At 47.2% G+C, this 16,451-nt stretch overlaps 1 protein-coding gene across 3 annotated transcripts in view; it reads left to right on the forward strand.

Moving 5' to 3' along the window:
* Positions 1-16,451, forward strand: part of LOC133352843 (collagen alpha-1(XXII) chain-like) — a 158,644-nt gene that overhangs the window by 67,038 nt on the left and 75,155 nt on the right. For all 3 annotated transcript variants that reach the window (XM_061568796.1, XM_061568797.1, XM_061568798.1), the window contains 2 exons: positions 8,015-8,068; positions 8,730-8,774. In XM_061568796.1, the coding sequence (XP_061424780.1) occupies positions 8,015-8,068; positions 8,730-8,774 (99 nt within the window). The remainder of the gene's footprint in view (positions 1-8,014; positions 8,069-8,729; positions 8,775-16,451) is intronic.

The following is a 16,451-nucleotide window of genomic DNA, read 5'->3' on the forward strand; positions in this document are numbered from 1 at the left end:
TTGTTTTATTTGTATTATTATTTTATTATTTCCCTTCTACGTGACTTTACCGAAAGAACCAAGAATATGAATCCCTGCACTCACGAAAGTTTAAAATCAAAAATCAAATATAACAGGCTAATTTTTAAGTTAATTATTTTGTATGGCCCGCGAATGATGTCATAAATATCCAATTGGCCCTTGGCAGAAAAAAGGTTCCCCACCCCTGGTCTAGAAGAAGAATAACGGAGTGGCAGCCAATGGATATAATGCATCGGAGAGGAATTCCACCACGGAGATGGAGCGATTACATTAATTCCCGTGCAGGTGCGAGTAGATTACCCTTATTATTATAATTATCATCACAATGAAGACAGATTGGAGAGGCCTCCATCGAGCGGTCGATTGATCATTGCCGATAATGACGAAATGTATCGTTTGCCTTTAAACAAATAAATAATTATAGATTTGAAGCTTTCGTGACTGCAAGGATTCATATTCTTAGGTTTTTTTGGTAAAGTCACGTAGGTAAAAAATTAAAATTAAAATTAATAAAAGTAAAATAAAATTATTATTAATTTAAATTAAAAAAATTTACCTACGTGACTTTACCGAAAAAAACTAAGAAAATTAACAATTGATTGGCGTTCCTGCCGCGCAAGAGGATTTGGTCGCGCTGAAATGATCGCGAAGCATGAAATCTCATTTGGGCTGCAGACCTCTTCTCACAGCAACTGCCGTTCAGCGTTCCCCGTGGAAGTGCTCAAGGGAGGGGGGGTGAGATTCTGTGAGTGTGAGAGTGAGTATAGGTGGAGCGGTGGTGGAGCGGTTAGCGCGCTGCGCTACGAACCAGGCGACCCGACTTCGATTCCCGCTCACGGCCAACACCGGTGACGATTATCTGAACCGATCCTGGGCCTCCCCTAGGTCGACTCAGCTTCAAATGAGTACCTAGTGCGACGTGTAAAAAACATTGCAGCTAGAGAGACAAAGGCGACCGAGCGTTGTGCTGGCCACCCACCCGTTCGTGTGCTGTACCTGCCTTTATAGGTGCTCGCTAACAGCACTGTTAAAAGGCTGTAGGGGGATCTTTGTCTTGTGTGAGCGAGTGAGTAAGTGTGCTGAGTTAGCATGGGGGTTTTTTTTGCATTTTCTTCTCCACCCACATTTTTTTCCACAGAATCCCCTGAACATGCACAGCACGCGCACACCGCTGCCTCCATTACGAAATGCGCTTCCCCCTGGCTCGGCACCGACAATAAAACAACGAAGCATCGTGGCGTTGATAGTGGGGCGAGTTGGAGTTTCTTGACCAATCGCGAAGATGTGCTGCTTGTCTCGTAATGCATCCGCGTGGACGACGTGATGCTTTCAAGCATGCGTTTGTCCTCAGTTAATAATAATATAAATTTTCATTCGTGAGGCTCGTTCTCAGAGAGAGGAGATAGAGAGAGACAGAGGATGACTCAGAGGCGCGAGGATGAACCACATGCGTATGGAAAAGACAGCAGCTGGGCAGCGAGCCGGCTCTAAATCCCCCCTCCCCCCTCCCACCAAGCTCTGCGGTCCTCTATATATGAAGTTGGTATCGGCCAGTTAATGAGTGTTTACATGCGGGAGGAAGCTTGAGCATCTGGACAAAACCCCACCCGTGCCAGGGCGATGGGGGGGGGGGGCAACACCTTATCCCATACAGATGGAAGAGTTTGAGTAAAATTAACGCTGTGTTAGCTGTCGGGACCAAGTGTGTTTTTATGTTTGTGACTATTCCTCTTCTGCTCTGGTTTTGTTTCGACACATATTGGGCAATAACTCTTGGATCCCCTTGGCCACTTTTCAACGAGACAAGTCCCTAATAGGAACGTGACTTTCTGATAAAGTTTCATTCATCTCGCATCATGGGACAGTTGGTTCATTCGGAACTCTTGCAGGGGAGAGCGTAAGCCCCACACCAGAGAACGGTCCGCTGAAGGAGATGTCATAGAACTGCTTCTGAGATTCCCAGCCCGTGACTTGTTATGCGCACTATGGTTTGTCCTATGGTAGTCAAATAAAAACACGAGATTTTCTCCTTATCAGACCTAGAATGTATCCAAATTAAGTGAAAACCCAAATTAAACACGATAGGGTTTTTTTGTGTGTGGGCAGTCATTGGTAACCAGGATGAAACCCATCAGCTCACAATAATTTCCCAGTTTAATATTTAATCACGAGTGGCTAAAATCCCAATTCAAAACCCATGATCTCAGACATCTGGGCCAATCCGGCCACCTTTTGATGATGATGCATGTTTTTAAACATCATTTCTCAGACAAGGAGATCATTAAAATATGCTAATTCGGGCTCGTCATTAAACGTGTGCTTTGGTTTCATTCCAATACCAAAAAAGACCCAGCTTTGGCTGTGCACAGCCGATTTATAATCCTCCAGGTGTAAAACTTTAAAGTGTTGTTCTTTTTTAGCTGCAAGCTCTGCGGATATGTGAAATTGCCACCCTTTCATGTTTAATTTTACAATCGTTATCCTCGCTAAGCATACGTAAATAGACGTTGCGTTCGTCGGCAGGTTAAATACCCCTTTGTACCAAATCACGCGAAACGCATGCAAATCCCGTCAGGCCTCGGAAGCTGTGCAGGGTTAAGGCTGAAAAGTTACACAAAATGATGCGTGGTCGGCGTCATTGACGGTGACTCCATCACAAGCTTTCAGGTGCGCTTCTGCGGCCGTCTGGAACGATCTTCCTTCCGACATTAGGAATCCGCTGGAGCTATGCACTTTTAAATCCGGATTGACAACTCGTTTTTTTCGAAAAAAAATTCGTGTGTTAGTTCATTGTCCTTCCCCCGCATCTCCGATTCGCACGGTTGGCTACGTGCGGTGCAAAAGAAGTTCAACAAACACGCATACTCTGCATCATTGACCAACACATTCAAATCATTTTATCAATTCCATTCATTCAACTCGCGGCCTTACGCAACTGGGCACGAAAGGAATGCTAACGGCTTCGTATGCCGCCACTGTTGTGACCACGGCCTCGACACAGCGCTGATAGCCACTCGTCGCGAACAGGTCCCACGCGCTTCCAACGAGCAATAGCGGACAAGGTGATGACTAAACAACATCAACTAAAAGTTCCACTTACATGCGCACACAGAGGGCAGTGCAGTACAATCCACCGCTCGTATAGACTCCACTGCCAACCTTCACCAGCCCGCACTGACCAGGGTGGCTCCAACAAACTCTCATCACTCCCCGCGTGCAGGGTGGGGGGGGGGGGGGGCGAAGTCCATCATCCAGCAGTGGATTGAGAAACGGTTTGTGACCAGATGAATGTGCAAATATCCTTTGAATCCAACTAGGGGAGAACACACGCGCGTGCGTGATCCGATGCATGCATTGCGAGCATGCGAATGTCGGAAATATGTCAATGACTACAAAACCGAGTTTTTTTTTAAATCACGAATACCTCTGGCGCGTGATTGTATTAGCTGCCCCCGAAACATGCAGTGTGTGGACGGCGTTAGCGAGCACTGTTTGAATTTCATGTTCTTTTGTCAGCGCAATGCATTGTAGAGGATCGGCTGAGCCGCGCGTGTGTGTTTTTGTGTCTTCTCCAAAACACGTTACCTGTTACGTGCCGGAGAAAGTGATCAAAGGGTTTTGTTTATGTCGGGGGTGGTGGGAGCGGGGGAGGGGGTGGGGGAACTGTGGGTGGGGGGAGGGGGGTGCGGAATAAATAAATGACGATGCTCAGCAGAAAACAAAAACGCTTGAAAGTGGAGCAGCCCGAAGCGGATGTGAATCCTCCGGAGAACCCGCGAGAGGCTTCCCGCCGCGATGAATCACTTGATCATCAAGAGACATTTTATCCGTCGCCAATAATCACGCTCGCCTTTGACATCTGAAAAGTAATTATAACTCTGCACAAAAAAAAAACACACACACAAACACAAACCCAGCCACCCTGGGCCAGATTTAATACAAATAACATAACTACTTGACGGCATGAGCAGATGCAGTGTATGGTAAAAAGGAACGGACCTGAACTTTCTTGCCCATGACATCAAAATCCTCAAGGGAATTTGATCATTAAAGCGGTGCCATCGGTAAAGTGCGTTACTATCAGCTGCGTGCCGAAATAATAATTTTAGGTTTGCTTCGTATATCACATTAAAACAAACTGGAACTGAAACAACCAAAGTGAATAGCATCGGAGTCTTTGGTGTCATCATCGGGCATGGGTGGTGGCAAACACAGTCGAGGGAAGAAATTGAATATAATTGACACAAAAGGGCTCCTCCCCCGCTGCCCCCCCCCAAAAAAAACCTATAACAGCCCCGGGCCTCCATCAAACTTAATCTGGCCCTGAACACAGCACGACCAATTGGCTTCCGAAATCTCTTAACGAGCGTCTCTCCGCGCATCTTTCGAATTCCCAGCGACGCAACAGCGTGGCCGTTCTCGCCGGGGCCGGCCTCCTTCACCAAAGGGTCTGGGGGGTGGGGGAGGGGTGGTGGTGGCGGCTCGGTTATCATCGACGCCGGCCTGGCAGCAATCAAAACAAACAGAACAAAAAGTTTAAAAAAAGGAAACGAACGAAAAAAAAAGCCACCTCCCGCGGTTGGGGGAGGAGGGGGATGGGGGTCCGCGCGCCGTCGCCTCTTGACGGTCTCGCGCTCATCTCATCGCTCCGTTCCCCCCGGGGCGACGAGGAGGAGGAGGAGGGGGGGGGTGCTGCTGTTGGGGTTTTGACGAGGCTCGGCCTGCGGGCGTTACGGAATGTCTCCTCGGCGTCTCCGTCACTCGCGGGAGGAGCACCTGTTGGCCGTACGGTCCGTCAGCGTTCTCGTTATCCCGCCTCCCTCCCCCCCGTCACGTCCGATATCGCGTGGCATCGCCGGCCCGGGTGTTATTTAGTTATTATCCTCATCATCATCATTGTCTTCATTTGGAGGGTGTAAGCTCATGCCAGCAAACAAAGTCCCTTGTGCTGAAACGGTGGACAGGTGTCATGGGCTGTGCTGGCGATCGTGGTTTGAGAAAAATCACACACGACAAACAAAACACGGCGATGCTAAAAAATGTATTTAAAGCTTTCGTGACTGCAGCGATTCATATTCTTGGTTCTTTCGGTAAAGTCACGTGTTGCAGTCGAAACGTCGTGATACTTTTTTATTGTTTCATATTTTTATTATTTTATTATTTCCCTTCTACGTGACTTTACCGATAGAACCACGAATACGCCGATGCTTGCTTATAAGTTATCTTGCATTGTTCTTGATTTTGCACGTGTCTTAGTATTTGTGTGTACGCGTGTTGAACTTCTTTCGCACCGTACGTAGCGGTACAACAAACTAACACACAAAAAGCAGGTTCTAAGTAGTGAGTTTTCAATCCAGACTTCAAAGTGCACAGCTCCTGTGGCTTCCGAACATCAGAAGAGCGTTCCAGACGGCCGCAGAAGCGCATCTGAAAGCGAGCGATGTTGTGAATCTTTGTTCGACGGCAATACAAAAGCCGCTGTGTGAGTGTGACCGGAGGTATTATGGTTCATTTGCGGCAAGCATTCTGTGTGTAATGAGTGCGACCCGTATAAAACCTTTGTTATAGTGATGCAGGCCTGGACATTACTCTGGCCAGCACCGTTGAAGCAAGTTAGAAAACAAAAAAACTTGCACGTGAATGATTTCTGTAATGCTTTCCAACACGCGTTCGTCTTCGAGGACCATATTGATTATGGGTAACAATCTACCACCGCAAGTTTGGATGACCCTTGTTAAATAACTAATCCTTCCACGCTTTAAATATTTCTTCTCCATGGCTCGGTTTTATTCTTTTTCCACGGCTTTTTTTTTCTTTCTCTCTCTGGCTCCCCTCCGTGATCTCTCCTCGAGAGTTCTTCTAGTCGGATGTTTCCGTGGCCGCGCGCGATCGTTTTCCACTCTTTCTCTCGTGCTTTTGGCTCTCTGCTCTCTCGCGCGCTCATCCGTTCCTTGTTTGTTGCACCGCTCCCCACATCCACGCGCGCACGCGCACATCCGCACGCTTAAACCTCGGCCTTGGACACACCTGGCAGGGAGACGAGTTGAAAGAGTGGCGGAGAAATATAGGAACCCAGTCTCGTGACCCTCCTTTCACCGCCTCCGCTAATAATAATAATAATTATAAATATTTTATTTTAGTTTTTACTCTCCCTCTTGCACGCTCCCCCCTCCTACTCCCCCCCCCTCCCCCCACATTGCAATGTCTGGGGCTGTGTTAGGGCGGCCGGCGCTGGGCTCTGTCCGGCCACACTGGGATGGTCTCTTTATTGGGTTTGGCTGCGTTTGGCTTCCTCGGGGTCGTGCTGCTGTCTGGGCGCATCCCGGGAGGATCGCCACACCCCTGGAGGGGTGGGGGGTGATGGTAGAGGGGGGGGGGGTGCCGCCACGACGCCGGTGGAAGGATGAATGAATGAATAAATAGTCGGGGTCGGTTTTGAAAACGACGAATATTTCTTGCTGGGCTGTGTTGGCCTCTCTCACGTGCGACTTGAGCCGTCTCAGCAAACGGATGCACACGGAACGGTCCATTGAATTGATTGTCGTGATAGAACAGCGCTCCCCCACTAATTTTCATGGGGGGGGGACATCCGTGTGAAGGCCACCACACATTTAAACCTATTGGGGGTTTGACAGCACCATGATGATGATGGAGGGTATCATGGGACCTTTCTTGCCGGTATCAAAACATGAGAATTGGTTTTACCCTTTCTGGCAAATAAAACAGGTGTTGAGATGTTATACACACCAAATAGAAACCTTTGGCAAGGAATCATGCCTCTGCATTGACCGTAACGTACTTGTGGTGAACATGCAAAAACACGCTGGTCAGCGCGGGGTATGCCGATGGCTTGTGGGGATGAGGCCAGAACTACTTTGAATATCTTTCGCCGCTGACGTGGGCTGTGGCTGGGAAGAGAAACTTCCAGGTCGATGGGCTTTTTGGCACACCGCAACAAAACCACTGCGCCACCGCTCCTAACACCTGATGATTTCTCACCTAACGTTATCAAATGCTCCGTAAACGAAAGTTAACGATTGGAACGTTCATCTTCTTGGTTCTTTCGGTAAAGTCACGTAGAAGGGAAATAATAAAATAATAAAAATAAAACATTATAAAATTTAATAATTCTCACGACGTTTCGGCCACAACGCAAGCAGCCGTCTGACGCTGTCTTTCCGACAGACCTGTTCTTCACCTGAGGACGGCTGCTTGCGTTGTGGCCGAAACGTCGTGAGAATTGTATTTTATTATTATTTTTTATTATTATTTTATTATTTCCCTTCTACGTGACTTTACCGAAAGAACCAAGGAGATGAATCCCTGCAGTCACGAAAGCCTGAAATCGAAAAAGATTGGAACGTTACCAACGCAACTGAATCGCGCATACAGTGTTCCCTCGTTATTCGCGAGGGATACGTTCCAGAGATTCTCGTGAAGAGCAAATTTCGCAAATATCGACATTTGTAATGAATTGCCTTGAATAAATGCACAAATATGCTATTAAATGCATGACAATTATCATAACACAAACACATACAAATTGATTATAATATAATAAACATGAAGTAAATACAAATTAATATTAAAGTATTAAATTATATTGTGATTTTCTTGCTGTGGTTTTCACACCTGATGATGATTGCTTGTGTTGCAATCGAAACGTCGTGAGAATTTTATTGTTTTATTTTTATTATTTTTTTATTTCCCTTCTACGTGACTTTACCGAAAGAACCAAGAATATTAAATTACAGTTTAGAAATGAACTTACGTTATCGCATCACTTTAACTCATCACATTCTCTCTCATCACTCTCTCTCTCTCTCGTGCAGTCGAATCGACTTCCAGGTGCGATTCACGGATAGCCGAAATCGCGGATAGCAAGTTCGTGAATTACGCCGGAAAACTGTACTTGTACATCCAGTTACATATTTATTTTTACACGTGAAAATGTTTCTGTTTATTTCTAACCCGCTCCTCCATGATTTCCCAGGGAATCCCAGGCATGCCAGGTAACCCTGGCAAGGACGGCTCTAAAGGAGACAAGGTGAGGGGCGATGGCCAGTCACACCCAGGGCCAGCGCTCTCTGCAACTCCCTGCGAGTTTGTTTGCAATCTCGCTTGCAGTGCAGTCCTACGATTACCACGTGGATCTCTGCAGCGTCTGCATAACGCGCAACAACTTAGCAACCGGAGATAATTGTGGGCAAGTCGGTGAACCCACTTGTTCTACTGCAATCGTCTGGCAGTACAACAAGCCGAGTTTAGATGACCACGAATAGTCTCTACGTGAGCCACCTACCCTTCTTCTTGGTTCTTTCGGTAAAGTCACGTAGAAGGGAAGTAATAAAATAATAAAACATAATAAAATAATTCTCACGACGTTTCGGCCACAACGCAAGCAGCCGTCCACAGGTGAAGACCAGGTCTGTCGGGGAGACAGCGTCTGAATGAAACAGCACCATGCTTGGAGCGTCTATTTAAGCTGGGTTGGAAGGGGGGAAGTGCGCCTTGACAAAATAATTTGCATATCAAGAGGAATTTAGCATATTTATGGGAAATGCAGGAATGTGATTAGTACTACCCTTGCCTCGAAAACACCGAATGACAGACGCGATTTTGCCACCGCCAACACCACTGGCGGATTAACCGAGAGAGGCTGCCCTGGTCTAGCTTTAACCTTTGACCCTGTGTGTGTGTGTTTGCAGGGAGACATGGGACTTCCAGGCCCACCTGGACCTCCGGTCGTCACCGTGAGTCCAGTTTTACTCCCCAAACACTCCCGCGACGTTGCACATCTACGCATTCACATCACGCGAACTCCGGTCATTCTCGCAGCAGCAGCGGCGGCTTTTAGCTCAGCCATCGAACAAAGGCGGACACCGCATCGCGCGTTTTCAGACGCGCTTCTGCGGCCGTCTGGAATGCTCTTTCTTCCGATATGAGGATTCCGCTTTTAAATGATCTACGTTGAAAACGAAATTCTTTCGAATTGCTTCATGTGTTTAGTTTGTTGTCCTTCCCCCGCACCTCCGATTAGCACGGCTGTCTACGTACGGTGCGAAAGAAGTTCTACATACGTACACGTTGGGGGTCAACTTCAGGTCTTCATCCCTCCAGGGTCAATACAATTAGTACCACTTTGTTTGTTGGAAGTCAGCAGTGCTTGTCTTGCAGACACACCCTGCCTCCACCGTCGATATGGGGAATTTCCACCACTGGTTCAAGGTTGTAAATATCAGCTAAGTGCCTCCTTAGAGTCGTATGAACAAGGATCGACTGACATTTATTTAAAACAGTTATCTTGTTCCATTGTGCATGTAAAGTTGCTTGCGCACGCCACGGCCGGCGGAAGGGCCTCCACTAGAGGGAGCTCTTGAGGGTATTTGGTCTACTCTTCCACACTGGCTAAACGTTTTTGGAAGAGGTGAGAGTACCCACACTTTACCCCACCACGCGGGTCCAACTGGGATGCACCCATTTATACTGCTGGGTGGCCAGAGGTTTGAAGAGGGATTTAAAATGTAAATAAAAACTTGCCCCATTGTTTCAACTGAAGAATGAACCGGCGACCTCTGGTTTGTAAGCGAAAAGCGCTAACCAGTGCACCAGCGGTAGGATCCCTCCCAAATGATATGACTGTGCAGGAATATTAAGCAAAAACACCAGAATCAGCATTTGCGAATTGGGATTTGGGACCTCGGCAAAGCGCCGTGCGCCAAACGCACACATCCCTGCGTTATTCTCTACGTTAACGATGTCAAAAAAACATTCTCTGTACCAGTAGATGAAATTACAGCCAATTAGAAACAAATGGCTTTCGTGAATAACACACAAAAAAAATATAAATCTGTCCTGCCGCAATTAGTTTTTTTTTAAATGCACAACAATTACAGCGAGTTAAAAAATTATCGATGAGGTCATCCCACGGCTGCCTGAACTCGTAACGAGTTGAATGTGTCCCGTGGTAGTGAATTTGCGCCGCTAACGAAAAGCAGACTCCCCCACATTGCCCGTCGTGCGTGTGATCTGCAATAAACATAGAGCGTCAACAAATCATGACAAAAAAATTAACCGCCGCCGGCGTTTAAAAAATTACTTAAAACTGCCTTTCGTACGTGTACGCATGTCGAAATGAAATAGATTTTTCGTTGTAAAAAAAAAATCACGTATTAATGGTAGTAAAAATAAATAATGAGCAAAGAGCGGGGGGGGGGGGGTACTTTGAACTAAAGTGATGTTGAGTGCGTTCCGCTGCAGAGCTTAATTACATCGCAGTCAGCCGTAATTGAGTTACTCGCATTTTCAGTCGTGCCTTGGAACTGTTTATTTCTTTCCTTCTCATAAGTGATCGGGGAACATTCACTTGCTGACTCATCTTCAGCGCAAATGCGAGAAAGATGTTGATTCTATGGTCTACTCTTCCGCGAAACGGAGCTCCTACGCGATAGGAATTGCACCGTCCGAATTACGCTCGTAAATTATATCTGCCGGGTACTGGTCTGCTTCTCCGAGTAAATTTCCCCTTTCCCGCATCCCCAGCGTTTGGCATTGCTGCTGCATTGGCATTGCTGCTGCATTGGCATTGCTGCTGAATTGGCATTGCGGCTGCATTGGCATTGCTGCTGCATTGGCATTGTTGCTGCATTGGCATTGTTGCTGCATTGACATTGCTGCTGCATTGACATTGCTGCTGCATTGACATTGCTGCTGCATTGGCATTGTTGCTGCATTGGCATTGCTGCTGCATTGGCATTGTTGCTGCATTGACATTGTTGCTGCATTGGCATTGTTGCTGCATTGACATTGCTGCTGCATTGACATTGCTGCTGCATTGACATTGCTGCTGCATTGACATTGCTGCTGCATTGACATTGCTGCTGCATTGGCATTGCTGCTGCATTGGCATTGCTGCTGCATTGGCATTGCTGCTGCATTGACATTGCTGCTGCATTGGCATTGCTGCTGCATTGGCTTTGCTGCTGCATTGGCATTGCTGCCGCATTGGCATTGCTGCTGCATTGGCATTGCTGCTGCATTGGCATTGCTGCTGCATTGGCATTGCTGCTGCATTGGCTTTGCTGCTGCATTGGCATTGCTGCCGCATTGGCATTGCTGCTGCATTGGCATTGCTGCTGCATTGGCATTGCTGCTACATTGGCATTGTTGCTGCATTGGCATTGCTGCTGCATTGGCATTGTTGCTGCATTGGCATTGTTGCTGCATTGGCATTGTTTCTGCATTGACATTGCTGCTGCATTGGCATTGTTGTTGCATTGGCATTGCTGCTGCATTGGCATTGCTGCCGCATTGGCATTGTTGCTGCATTGGCATTGCTGCTGCATTGGCATTGTTGCTGCATTGGCATTGTTGCTGCATTGGCATTGTTTCTGCATTGGCATTGCTGCTGCATTGGCATTGTTGCTGCATTGGCGTTGTTTCTGCTTTGGCATTGCTGCTGCATTGGCATTGTTGCTACATTGGCATTGTTGCTGCATTGGCATTGTTATTGCATTGGCATTGTTGCTGCATTGGCATTGTTGCTGCATTGGCATTGCTGCTGCATTGGCATTGCTGCTGCATTGGCATTGTTGTTGCATTGGCATTGCTGCTGCATTGGCATTGTTGCTGCATTGGCATTGTTGCTGCATTGGCATTGCTGCTGCATTGGCATTGTTGCTGCATTGGCATTGCTGCTGCATTGGCATTGCTGCTGCATTGGCATTGCTGCTGCATTGGAATTGCTGCTGCATTGGCATTGTTGCTGCATTGGCATTGTTGCTGCATTGGCATTGCTGCTGCATTGGCATTGCTGCTGCATTAGCATTGCTGATGCATTGGCATTGTTGCTGCATTGGCATTGCTGCTGCATTGGCATTGCTGCTGCATTGGAATTGTTGCTGCATTGGCGTTGCTGCTGAATTGGCATTGTTGCTGCATTGGCATTGTTGCTGCATTGGCATTGTTGCTGCATTGGCACTCGTGCACCGCCCGTGCTCCTGGTGCTGTTGATCCACTTGGGCTACGCCCATCCCCAAACCTTTATAAACAGTTTGCCTTTAGAGGCTTACTCCTTTGCCTGATGACGGCCGCTTGTGTTGCGATCGAAACGTCGTGATTTGTTTTCTTTTATTTCTAACTACGTGACTTTACCGAAAGAACCAAAGAGTATGGATTCCTGCAGTCACGAAAGCTTCAAATCGAGATTGAATGTTTACCCTCTGTTTCTACGACTTCATTTCACAGCGGCTGTGTGGCCCTGGCCATCCCCGCTGCATGCGTCACCTCCATCCGTGTGTAATGTGAGGATATATCCGGCTCACTGACGTATCACAACTCGTCATGATGATTGCCTCTGCCGGTCCTGGTTTATAGCCAATGGGGGAAGCCTAGGGGCGTGGCCCTGACGTAATAAGGATTGGTTCTGCTGGCTTTGGCCACAGCCAATGGGGAGAGGAGTCAGGGGCGTGGTCCCGGAAGCTTAGAGGGGGCCTGGAATATTCCATGGAGGCTAACGAGGATTGGCGGAAACGTACCACGTGACCCGGGTATTAAATAGGGGTGGAGACGAGCGACATGGGGTCAGAACGGGAACGAACAGAGGAATGGGGCCACGCGGGAGCGGGGCTCTGGGTTGCCACGTGGCAGTGCGTCTCTCTATCTGTCCCTCTCACGCTGCCTGTCAGCAGTGTGAAGGAAAGCTGTATACAAGTTGAATAAAAGACGGATTCCAGAAGTCGCCTCAATGAGCTTTATTACACGTGGTTATGCACGCGTGCCTTAACTGGGACGCCGTCAATATTTTGGCAAGTCGTCAATCATCTAATTCAATTGAAATGCCCCGTGTATGTATATTGCATTATGATGCCAGTTCGAGTGCGATACAGAATACAGTTTTCATTTTTATAACGTATAATTGTAACGGTATCTTTACATGCTGTATATAAACTAGGCATATTGATTTTATAGAGGCAGCCATGGGTCTTTGTGTGAGTATATGGGTCTTTGTGTGAGTATATGGGTATTTGAGTATTGCTGGCTAAATTTCGATTTAAAGCTTTCGTGACTGCAGGGATTCATATTCTTGGTTCTTTCGGTAAAGTCACGTAGAAGGGAAATAATAAAATAATAAAAATTTAACAATTAAATTATCACGACGTTTCGATTGCAACACAAGCAATCATCATCAGGTGTGAAACCCACAGCAAGAAATTTTGAAAAAAGTGGCGTTTTTTTTCTTCAAATTTTCTTGCTGTGGTTTTCACATCTGATGATGATTGGTTGTGTTTTAATCAAAACGTCGTGACAATTTTATTGTAATTGTATTTTTATTATTTTATTATTTCCCTTCTACGTGACTTTACCGAAAGAACCAAGAATATTACTGTCTATTTCAGTTTATGGGTCTGTGTGAGTATATGAGTCGGTGCAATGTAGTTTTTTTTTTACGTGTGTAAACGCAACCACGTCTCAGGATGCTGTGACCAAACAGTAGGCATAGATCGTTATTGTAGAGAGAAACGAGACAGCCATAGGCAGGGGGGGGGGAAGGTCTTGAGCCTGGACTTAAACAGGGACAAGGTGTTGGCAGCATGGACGGCTGGAGAATGGAATTTCAGACAATGGGGAGGCAACAGAAGTGGATTTGCAACCTGCCTACTATGTTAGATTCGAGGCTTTTTTAAATCTTTTATATTAAGTTCGCATGCTTGCTTGCTTGCTTGCGTGCTTGCTTGCTTGCGTGCTTGCTTGCTTACGACTGTGCAAATCTTTCGGTCGTTTTTTAACCCACTTCCCGTGATCCAATCGAGCTGACATTTTCCACACAGACTCGTTGTGCGAGACAATTAATGTTCGTGAAATTTTTTTTCCAAAATTTTACACTGTTTAGGGAAAACAAATTAAATATTTAATTACCAATTGCTTAATACTGGCAGACAATCATCTGACCCATAGGTGGCAGCCATCTTAAGCCAGAGGACGAGAAGACTTTAGCCGCCACGCATATAAAGGATTTATAGTGAAAAACTTTGTTTTTACGGGTTTACTTGTTGTTACATCGTACCTGGATTTCAAAAAATGATGGTACGCAGGAGACATGAGAGCGATACACTCTCGCTGCTCCTGCCGCGGTTGTTTGGCTTTACCTCCTGAATGTGAAAATGTCGTTGTTGCTTTGCAACTCCGTGAGCAGCCATACGAAAGAAGAAGACGAGTAAAATGATGGTAACTTTTCTGTCCACGGCTAGCATCAGTGGCGAGTGACGTGCGCGCAAAGTCCTGGGCCACCTCGTTAATAACCAACCAGCACTGACCAGCGTGGTGAAGTATGGTCAAACAAATCCCAATTATTCACACAGCACTGCGACACATTCGTGCAACAGTGGAGTGACACATTTCCATGATTTTATTCTACAAGCTTATGACTGTAATAATATAATGCGAGCCAAGAAATTTTAAAAAGACAACACAGAGGACCTTAGCCTCAGTCCCATATTGCCGATGTTACAGGTTAGTGAACCATCGCATTGAATGGCATAGTGCGCACGGTGACATTTAAAAATGCAACCCACACTTGAAATTATAGATTCTGAATGCAGGTCTGTCTAAATGCAGAATGCGTCTGCGCAAGCGAGCACGGATCTGGTTTCATACCCCGCGATTGATATCGAGATTAAAATGACTATTAAAAATAATATTTTATAAAAAAAAAAACACAGTTATAACACAACACCTTCTCCTCTGATAATCTAAAGGGAAATAAGATTGCATTTCAGCATATTCGTGGCTGTGACTTCTAAGCCTTGGCAGAGGCTCCTCTGCAATGTTTAATTCCCGTTATGGGACCTGCTTACGACGGCGATAACTCGAGAACACAGCTGGCCAGACGGTCCCCTTTGCACTGGATATCCGAGTGTGTGAGTGAGGCTCAGCGTGTAAATATATCTCCAGCGACGCTCCACCTCGCCACACCACCGCTCCCTGCAGAGCTCCACACATCCCCCCGACGGCCGCCAACCAATGACTCGTGATACGCCAATTAGCAGGGCGAGAGAGCGAGAGAGGGTGAGCGAGAGAGGGTGAGCGAGAGGGTGAGCGAGAGAGGGTGAGTGAGAGAGGGTGAGAGAGAGAGTGAGCGAGAGAGGGTGAGAGAGAGGGTGAGCGAGAGGGTGAGCGAGAGAGGGTGAGAGAGAGGGTGAGCGAGATGGTGAGCGAGAGAGGGTGAGTGAGGGAGGATGAGCGAGAAAGGATGAGAGAGAGGGTGAGCGAGAGAGGGTGAGCGAGAGAGGGTGAGCGAGATGGTGAGCGAGAGAGGGTGAGAGAGATAGTGAGCGAGAGAGGGTGAGCGAGATGGTGAGCGAGGGAGGGTGAGCGAGAGAGGGTGAGCGAGATGGTGAGCGAGGGAGGGTGAGCGAGAGAGGGTGAGCGAGGGAGGGTGAGTGAGGGAGGATGAGCGAGAAAGGATGAGCGAGAGGGTGAGCGAGCGAGAGGGGGCGAGTGCGTGAGTAAAAGTGCGTGAGTGGGTAAGAAAGACAAAAAACACGAAAACACTTTTTTTGAGCTATGTAGCTCTTTTTCAGAAGCGACCTGGCCACAAATGCTATCTCAACGAAGTGGCTTATCAAGTGGAAATGTATAGTAGCCAAATACTCTATACGCAAAGTTTCTTATATGAATGGTGAGTGAGCGAGCGAGTGAGTGAGCGATCGAGTGCGTGAGTGAGCGAGAGGGAAACTATATTATCGAATGTCGAATGCAACCGCATCTCAAGATACCATACAAAGCGTGCATGAGTGGTATTCTAGTGAGATGAGAGGGGATAGGTAGGAGAGTGAGTGGAGGGGAGTAGAGTGGGATGAGAGGGGAGAGGCAGGAGAGTGCGTGGAGGGGAGTAGAGTGGGATGAGAGGGGGAGGCAGGAGAGTGCGTGGAGGGGAGTAGAGTGAGATGAGAGGGAAGAGGTAGGAGAGTGTGTGGAGGGGAGTAGAGTGGGATGAGAGAGGGGAGAGGTAGGAAAGTGTGAGGAGGGGAGTAGAGTGAGATGAGAGCAGAGAGGTAGGAGAGTGCGTGGAGGGGAGTAGAGTGGGATGAGAGGGGAGAGGTAGGAGCGTGCGTGGAGGGGAGTAGAGTGAGATGAGAGGGGAGAGGTAGGAGAGTGTGTGGAGGGGAGTAGAGTGATATGAGAGGTAGGCGTGACTCCATGGGTGATCTTTAAAACAGAGGGCGATCTTGAAATCTATCCTGGATAGGATTGAGAACCAGTGCAGGGATTGGAGTATTGGGATGATGTGTATTCGTTTATGGCTCCAAGTGACAGTAAATAAACAATGAAGTCATTTATTTACTCAGGAAAACCTTGTCGCGTCTCAATACTCCATTCTAGTAAAAGGGAATTTCAGACAATTGGGAGGAAGCAGAGGAGAGAGGGCG

This window comes from Lethenteron reissneri, chromosome 42 (genome assembly GCF_015708825.2).
Source record: "Lethenteron reissneri isolate LAM-NWPU_2019-01 chromosome 42, ASM1570882v1, whole genome shotgun sequence".
Lineage (NCBI taxonomy): Eukaryota > Metazoa > Chordata > Hyperoartia > Petromyzontiformes > Petromyzontidae > Lethenteron > Lethenteron reissneri.